The sequence below is a fragment of the Lynx rufus genome, unplaced genomic scaffold (assembly GCF_022079265.1).
Source record: "Lynx rufus isolate CCGP_SWC_20201006 ecotype Redwood Valley unplaced genomic scaffold, mLynRuf1.p SCAF_7, whole genome shotgun sequence".
In the NCBI taxonomy this organism is placed as follows: domain Eukaryota; kingdom Metazoa; phylum Chordata; class Mammalia; order Carnivora; family Felidae; genus Lynx; species Lynx rufus.
In genome coordinates this window covers 49691823-49709727 of record NW_025814889.1, presented here as the reverse complement: position 1 = coordinate 49709727, position 17905 = coordinate 49691823, and the positions used below count along the sequence as shown (strand labels likewise).

General features: G+C 38.5%; 1 protein-coding gene across 4 annotated transcripts in view; it reads right to left on the bottom strand.

Moving 5' to 3' along the window:
* The window catches only part of DERA (deoxyribose-phosphate aldolase), a 119885-nt gene that overhangs the window by 53130 nt on the left and 48850 nt on the right, over positions 1-17905 (bottom strand). For all 4 annotated transcript variants that reach the window (XM_047066159.1, XM_047066160.1, XM_047066161.1 and 1 more), the window contains 4 exons: positions 16136-16233; positions 14830-14977; positions 13000-13095; positions 10859-10993 (listed from right to left, as the gene is read on the bottom strand). In XM_047066159.1, the coding sequence (XP_046922115.1) occupies positions 10859-10993; positions 13000-13095; positions 14830-14977; positions 16136-16233 (477 nt within the window). The remainder of the gene's footprint in view (positions 1-10858; positions 10994-12999; positions 13096-14829; positions 14978-16135; positions 16234-17905) is intronic.

Below are 17905 nucleotides of genomic sequence, written 5' to 3'. Positions count from 1 at the left end.
AATCATCAGTGTGAACTCATAGTTTCTGATACAGATAGATTATAGATAGATGGACAGACAGATATAAATGCACGTGTATTTATATGTGCACATTGTGTATATGTGAAAATTCATGCATTTCCTACATCTGTCCACTGAGAAGACCTAGAAACAACAGCCTTACAGCAGTGAGCACACCTAGCACCCAGATCTTGATTTCTAAAAATCAATCTTCACTAAAAGAAAGTAGACCTCCTTGGAAAAATGGCCGATTCCAGGACTAGCGCAGAAAAAAAGTTAAAGATAAGCCTGAAATATCCATGATAAGAATTCAAGGAACTTCTTGAACATGTCAAAGAATAATATGAACATGTCAAAAGGACAGAAGAACAATCCAACACAGCGCCTACTGGCCAAATTTGGGATAATCTGAATATCAATAATAAATAATGACAGTAATGGATTATAACCAATTGAGTCCAATAGGACTCCATGAGCTCTTATAAACAGAAAGGAAAAAAAAAAAGTAGGAGAGGAGAAGGTAATGCTAACTAGTAAGTATAGAAGAAATGATGGAATTAGAAAACCACCATTTGACAAGTATCAGAGTAATAACTGAAGAATTATGAATGAATGCTAAAACTACCGAATAAAGTTAGATGAGGAACAGGATATTAATACAATCTCAAAATATCTCCATTCATTTCTGTATTAATTACTTGTTAAAACACAAAATACTGGGGCACCTGGGTGGCTCGGTCAGTTAAGTGTCCAACTCTTGGTTTGAGCTCATAGTCCATGAGATCAAGCCCTGCATCAGCCTCTGCGCTGACAGCATGGAGCCTGCTTGGGATCCTCTCTCTCCCTTGCTCTCTGCCCCTCCCTGTGCTTGCACGCACTCTCTTCTCTCTCTCTCTCTTTCTCAAATACATAAACTTTAACAAAAAACACAAAATACTTATTAATTTTATAATGGAGAAACTTGCCAGAAAGCATCTTAGCCAATTAAAACTTAACATCCTCAATAATGGGACAAATGCACATCTTAGGACTCCCGACATAATGCACTGAGAAGAACTGAGCAAAACTTCTGTGGTATTTCTCCCCAAAATATATAACTTGAATCTAATCATGAGAAAAACATCAAATAAACCCAACTGAAGCACATTTTGCAAAATAACAGGCACCTACTCTTCACACTCAAGGAAAGATTGAGGACTGTTCCAGAGTGAAGAAGACTAGACAGACATGTAACCATTGATCCCAAAACTAATAAAGACCATTTTTGAGACAATCTGCAAAATTTGAACAAAGCCTATGGATTTAATGGTAGTATGCTATCAGTGTTAATTTCCTGATTTTGATGGTATACTGTGGCTTGGTACAAGTGTTCTTGTTTTTAGAAAATATACACTGAAATATTCATGACTAATGGACCAACAGGTCTGCAACTTAATCTCAAAAAATTGAAATAATTACACATATATAATTTTATAAACACACACATGTACACACACAAAGATAATGAGAAGACAAAAGGCAAATGGGGCAAAATTTAATAACTGTGGAATCTCAGTGAAGAGTAAATAGTTCTGTATACGATTTTTGCAACTTTTCTGTAAGTTTAAAATTACTCAAAAATAAAAGTTAAAAAGATATATTTCATATACTATTGTGACTTATTTAGCATCTAGATATTTTTTCTTATGGAAGGGCTTTCAAGATTATCAACTATTCTATTTTTTAAACAAAAAATATTTGATTATATATGGTACATATTGCCTGCTTTTTCCCCTTGAAATATCATAGACATCTTTCCATATTAATAAATATAGGTTTGTAGCCCAGTTTTTAATGGCTACACAATCTTCCCCTGCATGGTGATAAATAATTTATACAATCATTTTTCTGTTATTGGATACTTAAGGTTTCAGATTTTTTGCTATTAGAAACAATACTTCAGTAAACGTCCTTATGGTTACATCTTTGCATACATCATGACCTTATTCCCTAGAGCTTTCATTAATTTTTTTTCTGCTCACCTACTCACATGTAATCCATGTTCACTGTTAAAAAATTCAAACAGTACGGAAACTAAAACTTCTCCATTAAAAAAAAAAAGAAAGAATAATTCTTGCATGTAACAGAAAAATAATAATCTGGGAGACTATTATAAAAGATGACTGACAAATGAAAATGGAATTCAAACACCACGACTGCAAATTAGTCAGAATAATGCAAAATATAACAAAACACATACACCAGAGAAGTGGCTGGCATAGTGATGTCACATTAAAAACCTGATAATAAATGTTTTGACTTATAATGAGGTTTTCAGGAGTAGCAAAAGTGGGTGTACTAGAAACCCAGGATATATTACATTGTAGATGCGTAATCAATATAGTAGCAAAACCAGCGGAGGAGTTGTCTCCTGTCTGTCCCCCCACATCCCTCCCACCACTGCCACACTGAGGAGGAGAAATGGAGGTCGTAACCTGACCTTCTGCTCATCATTCCCAGCTGAAAAACAAGTGAGGCTGTGTTGATGGAGTGTGTTCACTGACAGGAGTCAGAGAACTTAGCCACACTGGGAAAGGCCTGTGTGATGAGAATGTAGATCCAAGGAGCAGAGGGGGTCACACTGCATCTGTTTCAAACAGCATCCAAAAACGGTTGACAACTGGCTCTCCCTTCTGCCTCCCTGTGTCAGCAGGAACTTGCGTCTACAGTATTTTACTTTTCTCTATTCAAAAGTATCTTGTTTCTCTCCAGGTTCCACCCGTAAGGGAAGTATATTCTTAATCTTGGGGCACCTGGAAATCCATAAAGTTTTCTGGGAAAGCACTGTTATAGACAAAGAAAACTGTGTTAGTAAAGCTTTTGTGAATAGAAATTATGGTTTAAGTAAAAACCCAAGTGTTTAAAGCCTATGCTTCCTATCTAAAAGTCATAAAGTAGTTTCCTTTTATATTTCATGCTACTCAAAGGCACTTAAAAAATAATTGTTAACGAATTATATCTAAGCAATTATTTTTTGAGTACCAGAAAAGATGTTCAACACTGCACATGAATGGCCTGAAAATATCTCTTAAGATAATTATATGTATAGTAAAACACTTAATATAAAGTGTACAGCAACCTTTTAAATTAAAAAAGTCACAAAATGTTCAAGAACAGTTTTCATCCACCAAGGCAACTAATTAATCTTGTAAGACTAAAACAGAGATGAGCTAAAACTCCAGGTAGTAAAATAGCCTATAAGAGATAAAACACACACATTTTGGTCAATACTATTTGAAGTTTCAAAGAATCATAGCCTAAAAACAAAAACCATAAAAGCATACAGCTGCTATAAGTATCTCCAGCATTTTTCTGTTATAAACAACCCCCAAAACAGAGAAAACACAGACTATAGATTATGTGATTCCTCCTCAAACAGCGTCTATAGATTTAGAGATGGCTTTTCTCATAAGATATTCTGATTAACAACTCTACAAGACAAAGAACAATTCCAATTTCTTTTAAGAGATGTTCTTTCTACCATCCTTCTTGTGTAAAAATCAGCAAATAAGAAAAATAAATTGCTGCCAAGATTCAAGATTTTCAGGATCCATTTCATAAGATACAGTGATAGACACTGTGGCATTGGCCCCAATATTTCATTCTCTCCCCCCAAAACTCTTGATGGCCTGAGACATGTACTCCACAAACCAGGTTTAGGAGAACAAATAAGGACTGACGAACTGAAGAAGATACAAGGGGGATCTAGATACAGGACACAAACAACATTTCCAAGTACGACACTGAACGCACTATGCTGAAAAATGTTACAGAAGAAGCCACCTTTGGGGCGATGTCTGACAGTGCTCTAGTATGGAAGAGAAAGTCAGCTGTAGGTCTTGAGCTCAGAGAACTGGAAGATTCTTGAACAAGGCAGAATCTGATACCATTTCAATGTCACTGGTAATATATTAAGGTAAATACATGCAGCAGAGAGAGGTCATAAAAAAAGTAAAAAATGAACACCTCTATATTTACAGAGCATGGAATGCATTTAATTTTCAAAACCTGTTCAGTAAGATTTATGAGATGATGAACCCCTTCTGGTGAATGCTTTCTTCAAAGAACTGTTTAAGAAATGCAACTTCGATGTCAACTTTAATATCATCATGAAAAAATACCGTATTATAGGTCCTTATCTAGGGAATAATACTCCCAGACAATGAAAACGCCAAATATAAAATCACAGGCCATTATAGCTCTAAAGGACTGTAGAAATCATTAAGTTTTATCCCCTCATTGGTAGCTTATTTAAATGGAGGCAGAGAGAAGTGAAGTGTTTGCCCAAGGACTAGGTATAAATTAGCGAAATTACAAAGACTAAAATCCAAGTCTTTTAGAGTTCTACTTCATTTACTCAATACGTGTACTATTACGGTTACTTCCCTTGACAACATACTATGAGCATCAAAAGGAGGAGAGGGAAAGAGAAGAAACTGCAGCTGGCATGGAGGGACTGATTCATCTGGGCCAGGCAATGGATGGTCAATTTACATTCATTATCTAATTTAATCCCCATTACAACCCTGTGAAATAGATGCCATTATTCCTACTTTACAGAGAAGGAACAGAAGACACAGAAAAGCAATGTGGCCAAAAGCTACTAATGGTAGTGCCAGGATTCCAACCACAGTCTATCCAATGCAAAGACTCTGCTCTCAACCCTTCCTGGTCTCCCAGAGTTATCCTCCCTTCTTGTTCCATGGTGTATTTGTTCTGGGTAAGCTCTGGGTCTGACCACCTCCAGTGATGACTGGCTTACATGCTGGCTGGCTGGCTGGGTGCCCCTGCCTGTCTCCTAGTCCAGCACAGCATTCCAGGGAGAGGAAAGCCATCCTTTTCCCGAGAGCATAAGAGGTAGATGTACTTTTTGGCTAAACTTGACAGAGAAAGAAACTCTTTATCCATTAAGCCTTCTATTATAGCCAACTGCAGATCCAGACTAAATAGAAACACACAGGGAATACTATTTGTATTAACTAACCAATATATAAATTCAACAATGCTTCAATCATCCTGCACCTAAACTATGTGGAACCAAGAAAAAGAAGTATTTTTTTTTTTTAAATAGATGTGGGGCGCCTGGGTGGTTCAGTCAGTTAAGTGTCTAACTCTTGATTTCAGCTCAGGTCATGATCTCACAGTTCGTGAGTTCAAACCCTGCATCGGGCTCTGCACTCACAGCACAGAATCACAGGGATTCTGTCTCCCTTTCTCTCTGCCCCTCCCCCTGCCTCTCTTTCTCTCAAAATAAGGAAAAATAAACTTAAAAAAAAAAATAGATGTTTCAAGTTAGTGATTCTCTACAACTATGGGATGGTAGCGGAGAGGGTGGAACCAAAATCACCTGGGGCAATTTTCACAGTAAAGAAGCCTATCCCCTCAGTCCAACACCCAACCCCAATAGTACCTATACTCAGGAGGGATATTCTAGGTTCCAGGAAGAGAGGAGTTCGGGCAAGTAATTTGAAAGCATTTTGTCAGGTAATTCTTTTTTTTTTTTTTTTTTTAATTTTTTTTTTCAACGTTTATTTATTTTTGGGACAGAGAGAGACAGAGCATGAACGGGGGAGGGGCAGAGAGAGAAGGAAACACAGAATCGGAAACAGGCTCCAGGCTCCGAGCCATCAGCCCAGAGCCTGACGCGGGGCTCGAACTCACGGACCGCGAGATCGTGACCTGGCTGAAGTCGGACGCTTAACCGACTGCGCCACCCAGGCGCCCCTGTCAGGTAATTCTAAGAACCAGCATAACATACTAGATATACCCTATATCCAAGTAAAACTACTGTCCTGAGGGATAAGTGAGATGGTGTACGTTTCTGTGCCCGGACAGGAAGGACTAAAGTACAGGCAGGGAAAGACAGTGTACTATAAAGAGCAAAACAGGATCTGACAGTAAAAAGCTTACCAGAAAAGGGCCAGGTGAAACAACAGAACAAAACTTTTTAAATAGAAGATATATGAAGTCAAAAGGCACAGGGGTCTGAAGTGTTAGCTGTGGGGAGGATCACCTCCAGGGTTTTCAGCAGCCAGAGAGCATCACTGTGCTCCAGAACAATCCAATCACTAATACCACAGTTTGGAAACTAACCTGTATTTAAGAGAAAGTGTTCAAATCAAATACTTCTTAATGGATTTCTTTCCAAAATGGCTAGATTCTCTGATCTGATCAAGATTCAACCGTTCTACTTACATAAAAATGACGCATGAAAAGCAGCATGGTTTAGTGGGGAAACTCAGCATGAGTTCTGGAGTCAAGCAGATGTAGGTTCCGGTACTTGGGAGGTTTTGTGGTCTTCAGTATAGGGAATGTGGCTGAAATCGGAAAGGTCAGGAGGTTTTCAAGGGAGAGTGTGCAAAGTGTGAGAAGTTTGAGAGCTTGCTGGGACCCAACCTGAAGACTGCCAACACTTCAGGGATGCCGGAGGAGAGAGAGGACCTTGCATACAAGACACAGGGACACAGGAGTCATCAGAAACTTGGAAGGAAAACCTGAAGAATTTAGGATTACCAAAGCCAGGCAAAAAGAGTGTTTCCAGAAGGACTGTGCACTGTGTCAAATGCTGAACAGTAGAGCTAAACAAACAACTGCAGAATATTCCCTGGGCATGGGAAAATAAGAGGACATTGGCATCTTGATTAGTACAGATTCAAGGGAAACAAGTAAATATAACTCTTGTAAGAATCGTAGCCATGAAGGGAAGAACAGAAAGGTAGACTTAGCTGGAGATGAGGGGGAAGGTTGACATGTGAGCATTTTTTTAATGGATAAGAAAAGCTTACATTATGTTTAGGTGTTGATGGGAATAAATCGTAGAGACAGATGAAAGATACAGGAGAAAAAAATGGCCAACAAATGGAGTAAGGCCTCTGAAAATGTGGGAGGAGATGAGAGCCACTGCACAGAGGAGGGACTGGACTTAGGAGGAAGGAAAAGGAGGAACAAAGGAAAGCAGAGCTGATGCAAGGACCTCGAGGGAGACCCTGTCTACTGGTTTCTATTTTCTCTAGAAAGTAGCAGGTGGGTCTTCTGCTGAGAGTGAAGGAGCCTCAAGATGGGCAGAAGAATTAGAAGCTTGAGGAGAAAGAAACTTTAAATTGTCACCAAGGAGAATTAAAGAAGAGGAATACGGGCCCCCCTCCAGTCTCTTTGAGTTCATGCCCGAAACTGTGGACCCTGTGACCATGAGCAGTGATTAGGATACAGTATGAATGGCCAGGTTTAAAAATAGGACTCTTTCTTTTGTGCTTTAACCAGGGTCCTACACACCTCAGCGCACAGAGAGGAGAGGAATCTAGACTTGAACGTTTGAACGTATAATAGCCTCACAGACATTTCCATCAGCAAATTCCAAGAAATCAATTCTAGAGGCGCCTGGGTGGCTCAGTCGGTTAAACGTCCGACTTCGACTCAGGCCACGATCTCGCGGTCCGTGAGTTCGAGCCCCACATCGGGCTCTGAGCTGATGGCTCGGAGCCTGGAGCCTGCTTCCGATTCTGTGTCTCCCTCTCTCTCTGCCCCTCCCCCATTCATGCTCTGTCTCTCTCTGTCTCAAAAATAAATAAACGTTAACAAAATTAAAAAAAAAAAAAAAGAAATCAATTCTAGGCTCATGTTTTAGTAAACAGCTAATATCAAAGCATGACACTGAAAAATACAGTACGTAATCAAATTGAGGCAAATTAAGACAAAATACCACAGTGAAAAAAAGGCCTCAGTCATTGCAGGTTTCTATTTAGAATTAAATTTCCAGTTAAATGTTCCTTTTCAATTTGTTTTGGGTCAAGAGGTTATTAACACCATAAAAAAGTTAATAGAAAAGTATGGTCTAGGACAAAGATGTGTTATTATATTTTACATGAATGCCTGTTATTAGGAAATTATCAGTTCCTAAAAACAACCATTCCTAGTTCATTAAGGGACAATTACATCAAAACTCATCTCCTATTATATTTTATTTCCCAATTAGTATTCTAGAGACAAGAGCACAAGTTATAATAGAAACCATACTTCTATGTCTACAACTGTTAAATAAAAGATATAGGAAATATAGTTTTTTTATCTAACTAAATCATATAGTTTATTTCCAAATTTGTTTTAAATATTATGTTTATTCATTTTTCTCCTCTTACTCTGGCCCAAAATCTTAATTGAAATCTATGACTAGAAGGAAACAAGAATTAATATATAGGGACAAGAGACATCTATTTAAAAGCCTGGGTGGCTTGGCTGGTTAAGCATCTGACTCTTGATTTCGGTTCAGGTCATGATCTCACCTCTCCACAGTTCATAAGATCATGCCCTGCACTGGGCTCCATGCTAACGGCACAGAGCCTGCTTGCGATTCTCTCTCTCCATTTTTCTGCCGCTCTCCTGTTCACATGCATGTGCACTTTCTCTCAAAAAAAAAAAAAAAAAAAAAGAACTTAAAAAAAATGTTTGCAATTGGTCAAAGCTCACATGAACCATGGGAAAAGGAACAAAAATCAAAAGCACAAAAAGATATTTGTGAACTGTCAAGAATTTAAACCTGGCAAGGATTAAAAATGTTGATGAAGTAGAGTTGGGAGTACAGGGCAATAGGAATGGCTTTAACACTTGTTCTAGATCATTCAGAACTGTGGTATCAGTGACTGCATCACAGTGATACTCTCAGTGCTGCTAAGATCTCTGAGATGACCTGCCCCACAGCTAATGGCACTGTGCCTTTTGACTTCATGTATCTTTTTATTTAAATATTTGTGTTACTGTTGTTTCACCTGGCCCTTTGCTGTTAAGCTTTTTACTGTCAGACCCCGTTTAGCTCCATATGGCTAAACTGTCCTTCTCTGCCTTCTGTCCTTCTCTGCCAGAACTTCCCTCAGTCCTTTCCATCTGGGCACAGAAATGTACACCATCTAACTTATTGGGAATGTTAATATTCTAAGCTAAAAGACTACATTTTCCCGGCTTCACTTGCAGCCAAGATGGCCACTGACTCAGTTTGAGCCACGGAGGTGTAAGCAAAAATGTTGTATGAGATTTTTAGGATAGGACAGCCCTTCTTTCCTATTATCTAGGAAATGAGTGGAAAGACAGGAGCTTCAGAAGCCATCTTAGAGAATGGCATGCCCTTAAGCATGAGAGCAGAAGCCACACACTTTGGAAGTAGAAGAAAAAAGTAGCATAGGTCACCCCTGAAATACCTACCTCTAGACTTTGTATAAGAAAATAAATCCTGAAGTATTTAAACTACTGACTGAATCTTTGCCTACTCCATAACCAAAAAGCAATTCTTAATGAATAAACAATGGAATTAGGATTTATGGATGTTAGGGGCACCTGGGTGGCTCAGTTGTTTAAGCGTCCGATTTTGGCTCAGGTCGTGATCTCACAGTTTGCAGATTTTGGACCCGCATCAGGCTCTGTGCTAACAGCTCAGAGCCTGGGGCCTGCTTCAGATTCTGTGTGTGTGTCTCTCTCTCTGCCCCTCCCCTGCTCATGCTCTCTCTCTCTCTTTCTCACACACACACACAAATACATAAACATTAAAAAAAAAAAAAGGATTTATAGATGTTAAGTTAGATGGACTGATGGAGAGAAAGAAGAGTACCTGGGTGGCCCAGTCAGTTAATTGTTCAACTTGGCTCAGGTCATGATCTCACGGTTCATGAGTTCGAGCCCCATGTCAGGCTCTGTGCTGACAGCTCAGAGCCTAGAGCCTGTTTTAGATTCCATGTCTCCTTCTTTCTCTTCCCCTCCCCTGTTTGCATTTTGTCTCCCTCCCAAAAATAAATACACATCAAAAAAAAATTTTTTTAAAGACTCACAGAAAGATATCCATGAGATACTGGCAAGTCCAACAAGTAGGTTAAGAAAAAATACATTAAATATAATCCTACTGTTTACTTAAACTTTGAAAAAGGGTGTCAGTTGCAGGATGCCTGGGTAGCTTTGTTGATTAAGGATCTGACTCTTGACTACAGTTCAGGTCGTGATCTCATGGTTCATGAGTTGGAGCCCCATGTCGGGCTCAGTACTGACAGTGCAGAGCCCGCTTGGGATTCTCTCTCTCTTCTTCTCTTTCTGCCCTTCCCCTGCTTGTGCGCTATCCCTGTCTCTCTCAAGACAGATAAACTTAAAAAAAAAAAAAAGCTTTAAAAAAATTTTTAGTTGAACTACTTTTATGATTCTTTTGAAATGGAAAATTGTACTTATTTTAGCTATCAACCATCTCTAGTATACAAAATATATTTAAGGCACAGGTCAAATCTATTTTTTAATATTTAATTATAAAAAGTTTGTTATTGAAATGGGTAATGTTTTCCATAATTGGTGCGATAGTAAATTATGAATCTCAAAGGTAAATATAATAACCCCTAGGAACTATGTGTAAGAATAGCAGGAATAAAGCAGACTTCGCAGACTTACTACTAATCCCACCTCCACAAAATCCACAAAGATTAACATAAAAAAGGGAAGTTTCCTCCACATATTAAACTCTGCATAAATGACTTGCCTAGAGTGATTTATGTATTGAGTAATAAAATACTGGAGGACAGAATAAAAGTTAACAGTCTACTGCATAGAAATAACCACTCACCTAAGCACTCAAAGGGATCTAAAAAGTTCACATAGGTGGGCAACTGTCTAGGATTTGTGAGGGGAACAAGGATGAGCAATACCAGCCGTGTTTTCTCTGAAATTCGCCTTCTGATCTAGTGACTTGTAATCTAGAACGATGACTTCCAAAACATGCTGCCTCTTTTCCAATCGTCTCCATTTCATTCACTAGGACAGAACTAGGCCTCCCTCTTAGGTAAGGACTTGCACATACCTTCCCACTGGCCTGTCAGCACCAAGGTCCTGTTAATTACCACATCAATTTCCGTAGCTCCATCTTCCACAGCCAATCTGATCTCTTCCAATCGTGTTTTTAAATGAGTCTGTCCAGCTGGAAAGCCAGTGGCCACTAGTAAAGAGAGGGAAAAAGAAGGAAGGAAGGGAGGGAGGGAGGAAGGAAGGAAGGAAGCAAAGAGAGAGGGAAGGGAGGAAAAAGGGAAGGAAGGGAGGAAGGAAAGAAGACAAATTTTAGTTGGTTTCTCAATAAGGAATTTGATACAAAAACACAAAAAACAACAACAAACAGCATTTAGACTAAAGCATTAATGACACTAAAGAGCTTCACGCTTATGTTGCAAAGTGAAGTGTGAAGAAATAGAAGGTCATCTCATATGGTGTTATTGGTGTTAGGATAAATATTAGTATTGCATCGTCTGGAAAACCTGAAAGTAAGTTGCTGCAGTGATGCTCATGAGGGGGCTCTAAGTAAATAGATACTAAGAAAATATGTTATCGTCACACCGAGTCATAAAACAGTAGCTATAGCTCTATCTTGATGGACCCTGGTTAATTATGGATCCTACTCCTAATCAAGTTGGCTATCATTGTATTCTTGATTTACTCACTCACACTTACAGCTGTGGTAACCAAACTGCAGTATAGGTTTTTCCCACTGCCTATCTTAAAATGAATAGCCAAGCAGATGAGAATAGAGGGAAGAGACAGCAGGAGGGAAAAGTACCTAATTTGTCCACAAAATTGGGACAGGGGTGAGGTGGGAAGAACAGGACCAAGTACAAAAAAAACAAAAAACAAAAACGAAAAGAAAATACAGCCACACTTCTGAAAACCTATTATATTTTTTACACGTGCATCATTAATTCCATTTCTATGACTAAAGATAACCTTTTGTATTTCCTTGATGTTATTAAATTCCTTGGGTCTGCTATCTTACAGGAGAGCACATTTCCCTGTTGTATAAAAGAAAAGCTGAATTGACAGAAGCTGATGAAAAATTAAGGCAGCTGCCAAATACTGTGGGAATCCTCACAAATGGCTTGTATATCAATACTGTATACTATGTTTCTTTTGATGTATCCCTAATAAAATAAATTAATCATCTTTTTAGACTCCTTTTTCAAGGCCCCAGGATATTCCTCTTAACATCTTCTAAAAGTACAATCTAATTTTATATCTGTCCATCCATATACTCACACACACTCAGCTACACAGAAGCTTTTAAGACTCTTCTTTCCTTCATGCCAAGTCCTACTGAGTCTCTCTTAAGCCAATAATTCCTGAACATACCCTCTCTACTTTATCTCCCAGGCTTTGGAGTGGCTCTCCTCACCTCCCACAGGGACTGTGATAAGTCCCCCTAACTTCCTGTCACCCCTCCTTAATGTGTCCAGTACCATCTCCTGACCCACTACAGCATAAAGCTGATCATGACATAACCTCTTCTCAAAACCTTGCAGTATCTGCCCCATCACCAGAATGAGCCCAAAGGCCACTGCCGAGCCTAGTTTCCCTATGGGATCCGGCCCTGATCTACTTCCCCAGCTTCAACTCCCAGAGCCCCTTGCCCCCTTGCCCCAATTTAGACCCAACAACTGCAAGCCACATACAGTTCCCTGAACACGCTCCTGTGCCTTCACACACGCTAGTTCCTCTGTCTAAAATCATTCGCTAACTCACCAACACGCCTCCTTACCCTTTAAGACCCTATGCAGCTATTAGCTCCTCTATGAAGAATCCCCTTACTCTCTGTCACCAACCTCTGCAAAATAAATCACTCCCTGCTCAGAGTTACAAGCGTAGCTTCTGCATATCTCTATTAGCATATTTTGCATACATATAATACTATATATCCTGCATGATGATGTTTTAAACTTGATTATTCCTCCTAAACAACTAAGTTTCCTTAAGGACAGGGAAACGCTTCTGTATTCTTGGGAATTCACATGGTCAGCGACTTAGCAGGCAATCAGATACTGAGACAATGAGTAAAAACAAATAATTAAATAGATAAAACTAATTAAAATAATATAAAATTATACATAAAGCCTCCAGGTGTTTTGAAGTGAAGAACCGGAAACAGGTTGAGAGACAACAGCAAAGCCAAAACAATTTTACCCGAAGCCACTGGGATGGTGGAGCCGGCTGCCTTCAGTGCTTTCACAGCATCACACACTCGTGCGGGATAAACACAAACGGCGGCTGTAGTAAGGCCTATGAAGAAAGAAATCGTAACAGTCTACTTTAGCGGAAGTTCAATTTGTACAATATGCTTTTAATTATTATTTATACCACCACACTGGCAGAAATCAAAATGGCAGGAAAAGTAACTCCCCCATGACGCTGCACTGAATGAAAAAGTTTTAGGGGCGCCTGGGTGGCTCAGTTGGTTAAGCATCTGACTTCGGCTCAGGTCATGATCTCACGGTTCATGGGTTCGAGCCCTGCGTCGTGCTCTGTGCTGACAGCTCAGAGCCTGGAGCCTGCTTGGATTCTGTGTCCCCCTCTCTCTCTGCCCCTCCCCTGATCTCTCTCTCTCTCTCTCTCTCTCTCTCTCTCAAGAATAAATAAACATTAAAAAAAAATTTAATAAAGAAAAAGCTTTGACTCTCCACATTCCCTTCCAGGTCTTGACAATATGGGTCATTTTCTAACTGTTAAAGTCATGGAATAAAACAATCATGATGCTACTCTTTGAGGATAATATTTAATACCACTTTTTAAAAATTCCTAAATGGTAAACATAATGGTCTTGACTCAGTGACGATATTTTATTTCATGTAGATAACAAAATCCAGATTTCTACAGCAAACAGACAGTGGATGGGAAAAAAAAATGGACGTGAACCTTACAAGGTAATATAGCAAAATGACATTTAATTGATCCTATTCCCTCTGTTGCAAGAAATAATAAAATCTGAATCTGGAGCCCTTATTTGGAAGAATAAGCTCTTAAATCTAAAAAAAAAATCAAATAAAAATCAAATAGCCAATATAAAACAAAACAAGAGCATAAGACTCATATGAAGTTGTTACTTTTTTCAGCCCCTCCCTCAGGGCTGTTACTTTTAATAACTTTGTATAACAACACCTACAAACAGGTGGTGTTTTTATTGTCAACTCAAAAGAAACATCATAAATATTTTTCAAAAGCTGTGGCGTTATAGGTCTACAAATTATCTACAAACTACTTGGGATAAAACACCAGCTATTGGACCAAAGCAGCATCTCTAGCTGCATTCATTACAGACAGGCACTCGGGGATCATGAAGCATCTCTCCATGAAAAGCTCCTAAAACCAGCCCAGTGAGTGATACGCACATCATCCCGGAAATGCTGTTAGCCTTCCAGATCTCGGTTTCCTCATTTAGATACAGAGGATCAACTCTCAAAGAAAGGTCTCCTCCTTTCCTAAAATGTTAACATTCTAAACTTACGGCAACTTTAGAAAGTCCTTTCTTTCATGTATACTAAGAGAGTGAATATAACTTTTTTCAAAAGATCTAACCTAATATACGAGCATGCAATATTCCCCATTTGCATTTTATTCTCAAAAGTATTTCATTTACTCACAGAAAATACTTTATGTATGAGATGTGATTATTAAGTAATGAGACTGGCTTTTGCACATGTGGCTAGGGAATGAGAATCAGTATTTTAGAGTCACTGGATGGAAAATTTCCCACACTGAAGAAGTAGAAAGAAAAATAAAGAAACTCTCTACCAGCAACTTTAATCCATGATGGGAAGAACTGACCTAAAAAAAGAGATTCAGATTCTCTCCCTGCTGTTTTTTAGAGAAGAATCTCAATTATTTGCTATGTACACAAATCTACCAGTGGATCTTACTGCTATTATCATTTAAGCAGCTGAATCTTAAGTCCTCTTAGATTTAGTAATTAGTACTGTAAAGGGGTAAACACAGACAGATTATACACAACAACATTACCTTTATCATGCACATTTAAAGCTTTTAAGAGATCTTCCCGGATTGGATACTTAGCTTTATAACAAAGCCTTTGAACGTTGGAAGATGTGTCATCACCTGAGAGTGTAGTAAGATCTATAAAGGTAACAGCTTTCAGGAGCCAAGCAGCCTGGTTTAAGAAAAGTAAAAACAAGATTAAAAAAAAAAAAATCGTCAACAACCCAGTTAGTTAGCAGGAAATCATTAGACAAACATTTGTGCTAAAATCTGACATCTACACTGTTCTCAGGCATGTCATTCTCTATATGATATAGACATTGCTCAACAGAGACCAAAAAGATGAACACTGCAGAGAACAAAATAAAAGAGGGGTACAGAGTAGTCTTAAAACTATTTTCCTTCCGTAGCTATCTCAAAGTGAAATCCCTAATAGAGCAAGCCTCCCCACATCACACCTCCCCATCTTATCCACCAGGAGCCCTGATGGCTACCATGATATGAGAGAACTTGGGAATAAGAGGATCTCTATCTGATATTTTTACCTCCACCCTTGAGATCTAGGATGAGACATTAAAAAAGAAGTCTCTAATTTCTTTGCTGTTTTTTTTCTCACTGTATCCCAACCCCATTTTTAAAACAATATTCATAGTTTGTAATTCATTCTAATGAATTTCCTTTTATCTTTCAATTAGAATATTTCCAAGGATGAGTCAAATGAGAAATGTCACCCTAAAGGATTCAATGGCAATATTTTGCCTCACTTGAGAAATGAATTCTGAATTCCTTCTAGTCCTGTGATCCACAGCACATCTTTGGTCAGTATCCACTGAAGGATATGCTGACCACAAGTACCCCATGAAACATCACTTTTTGAATTTTGGAAAATGATTTATGAAAATTAATACTAAGGTAAACACGGTGGTCAAAGAAGGTCAACTTTTATGCCTAAGGGCCTCAACAGCAGACACACCAGGTTTAGATGTTATGGTTTAAAAATTAGAATAGAAGACAACCAAAGAAGGTATGTCTAAGGAACTGAATAAATGTGTTGAGGAAATACGCCATTTAATTCACTCATGAATAAAGATGCCTCAAATTCATTTGCGGCTTTGCCACTCAAGAGTGGTAAGATGTTTAACTTGTTCGGATAAATGTGTTATCTTTCGCCAACCCATCATCATCATATATGAATTATTAAAATAAGTCATGGACAGCTGCAATCTTTTAAGTTTAGATGCATCTTGAGCAAAATTCAATATTGTGGCCTTGAGGGAAGAGACCAGGCATTGTAAACTACAGGAATAGAATGCTCAAGAAGAAACCTTACTTGCCACTCCTTTTTCACCATTCTGCGAGCCTGGATTTGCTCTGCACGCCTCAGAACTGCTGGTTGATTCACTTGTATTTTGGAGATCCAGCTAAGGTCTAAAGGGGAAAGAAGAACACTTCTTTATCAAATATATTCACCTATTTTCACGCAGTCCTTGGAAGGATATATCATTTTGCATCGAAGCTCTTATAAAGCTTCTGTTTCTTTTTTGCACAATTACAAATCAATAGCCTTGTTGAAAGAAGCTTGGTCATGAAAAGGCATACTTCATGTAAAATCAAGTACAGGAGGAACCGGAAGAACTTGTATTGATTCGTTACACAGACATATCTAACAGAGGAAAATGTTACATTACTCCTGCCATGTGCCTCACATCTGACGGCAAAGACATTTGTAAGTGCCCCGTCCAGGAGAACAAATGATTAATAAACTGCCTAGTGAATTAATGTTGGGGCTTAAAGGAACCCTTGATCACTACACCCTACTGACAAGATTAGTCTCTACTAGAGGCTGATATGATATATCCCATTCTTTCCTCAAAGGAGACTATTTCAAAATGTATTAGAAATTACAACATTGATAGAACAGAAGTTTCAAAAAGGGAAAGAAAGAAACAAGGTGTTCAAAAGTCTGGGAGACATCTCTATTGCTTCGGTTTTGAAATGCTCTTTCCTACCTCGATCCTACCCTCCATCTTAGTTAACTGTAACTTCTATTTTGAACCCAGCCTACATGTTAGCTTTGGTGAAAACACTGCCAAGCTCCTCAGATAGAGCTAACATTTTGGATACAGCTGTACTATACAACTTGTATTTAGTTCAGCCAGGAGTCATGGTAAAATGGTCTCCTATGCTCACTGTACTGTGAGTCATGATCTTATCTTTGAGTATCTAACACCAAACACAGGGTGGTGCACATGTATTTCACTTTTATCCACCAGCACTCTGTATAACAGAGGTGACCTTAGAGTAAATTGAGCACACACCCATTTACCTTCTGCAAATAACCTCACTTTTATATCCCTCCAGCATCTTCTACCTTCTATAAATAACTTCATTTTTATATCCCTCCAGCAACTTCTTCTTAGAAGAGGCTTAAAAAAAACACAGTGGGAAAGGTTATTCATTAGGAAATATGTCCCAATTATCCATGATTTTGCTTCCTGCATATCAGTTACCTGTGGTCAACTGCAGTCCAAAAACCGAAGATCCTCCTCCTGAGGTATCAGAAGGTCAATAGTAGCCTAATGCTAGCTCACAATGTCTGCATCATTCACCTCATTTCCTCTCATCAGATAGGTATTTTATCATCTCACATCATCACTAGGGTGACTACAGTACAATAAAATATTCTGAGAGAGACCACATTCACATGACTTGTATTATAGCATATTGTCATAATTGTTCTATTTTACTATTACTTATTGCCGTTAATCTCTTACTGTACCTAATTTATAAATTAAAAATTCTCATAGGTGTATATGTATAGGAAAAAATATGGTATATATGTAGGGTCAAACACTGTCCACAGTTTCAGGCATCGACTAGGGGTGGTCTTGGAACATATTCTCCATGGATAAGAGGGGACTACGGTACACAATTCTCTACAATGTGATGGGGAAAACCGCTGATTGCATACTGCACTACATAACAACACAAATAATAATAATAAAGTATTTGCATCTACCACAGAGATAAGACCACGTTTCTACAAAAAAAAAAAATTCTCTCATTTCCAATTGATTCCTCTTATCAATATTAATGTTGT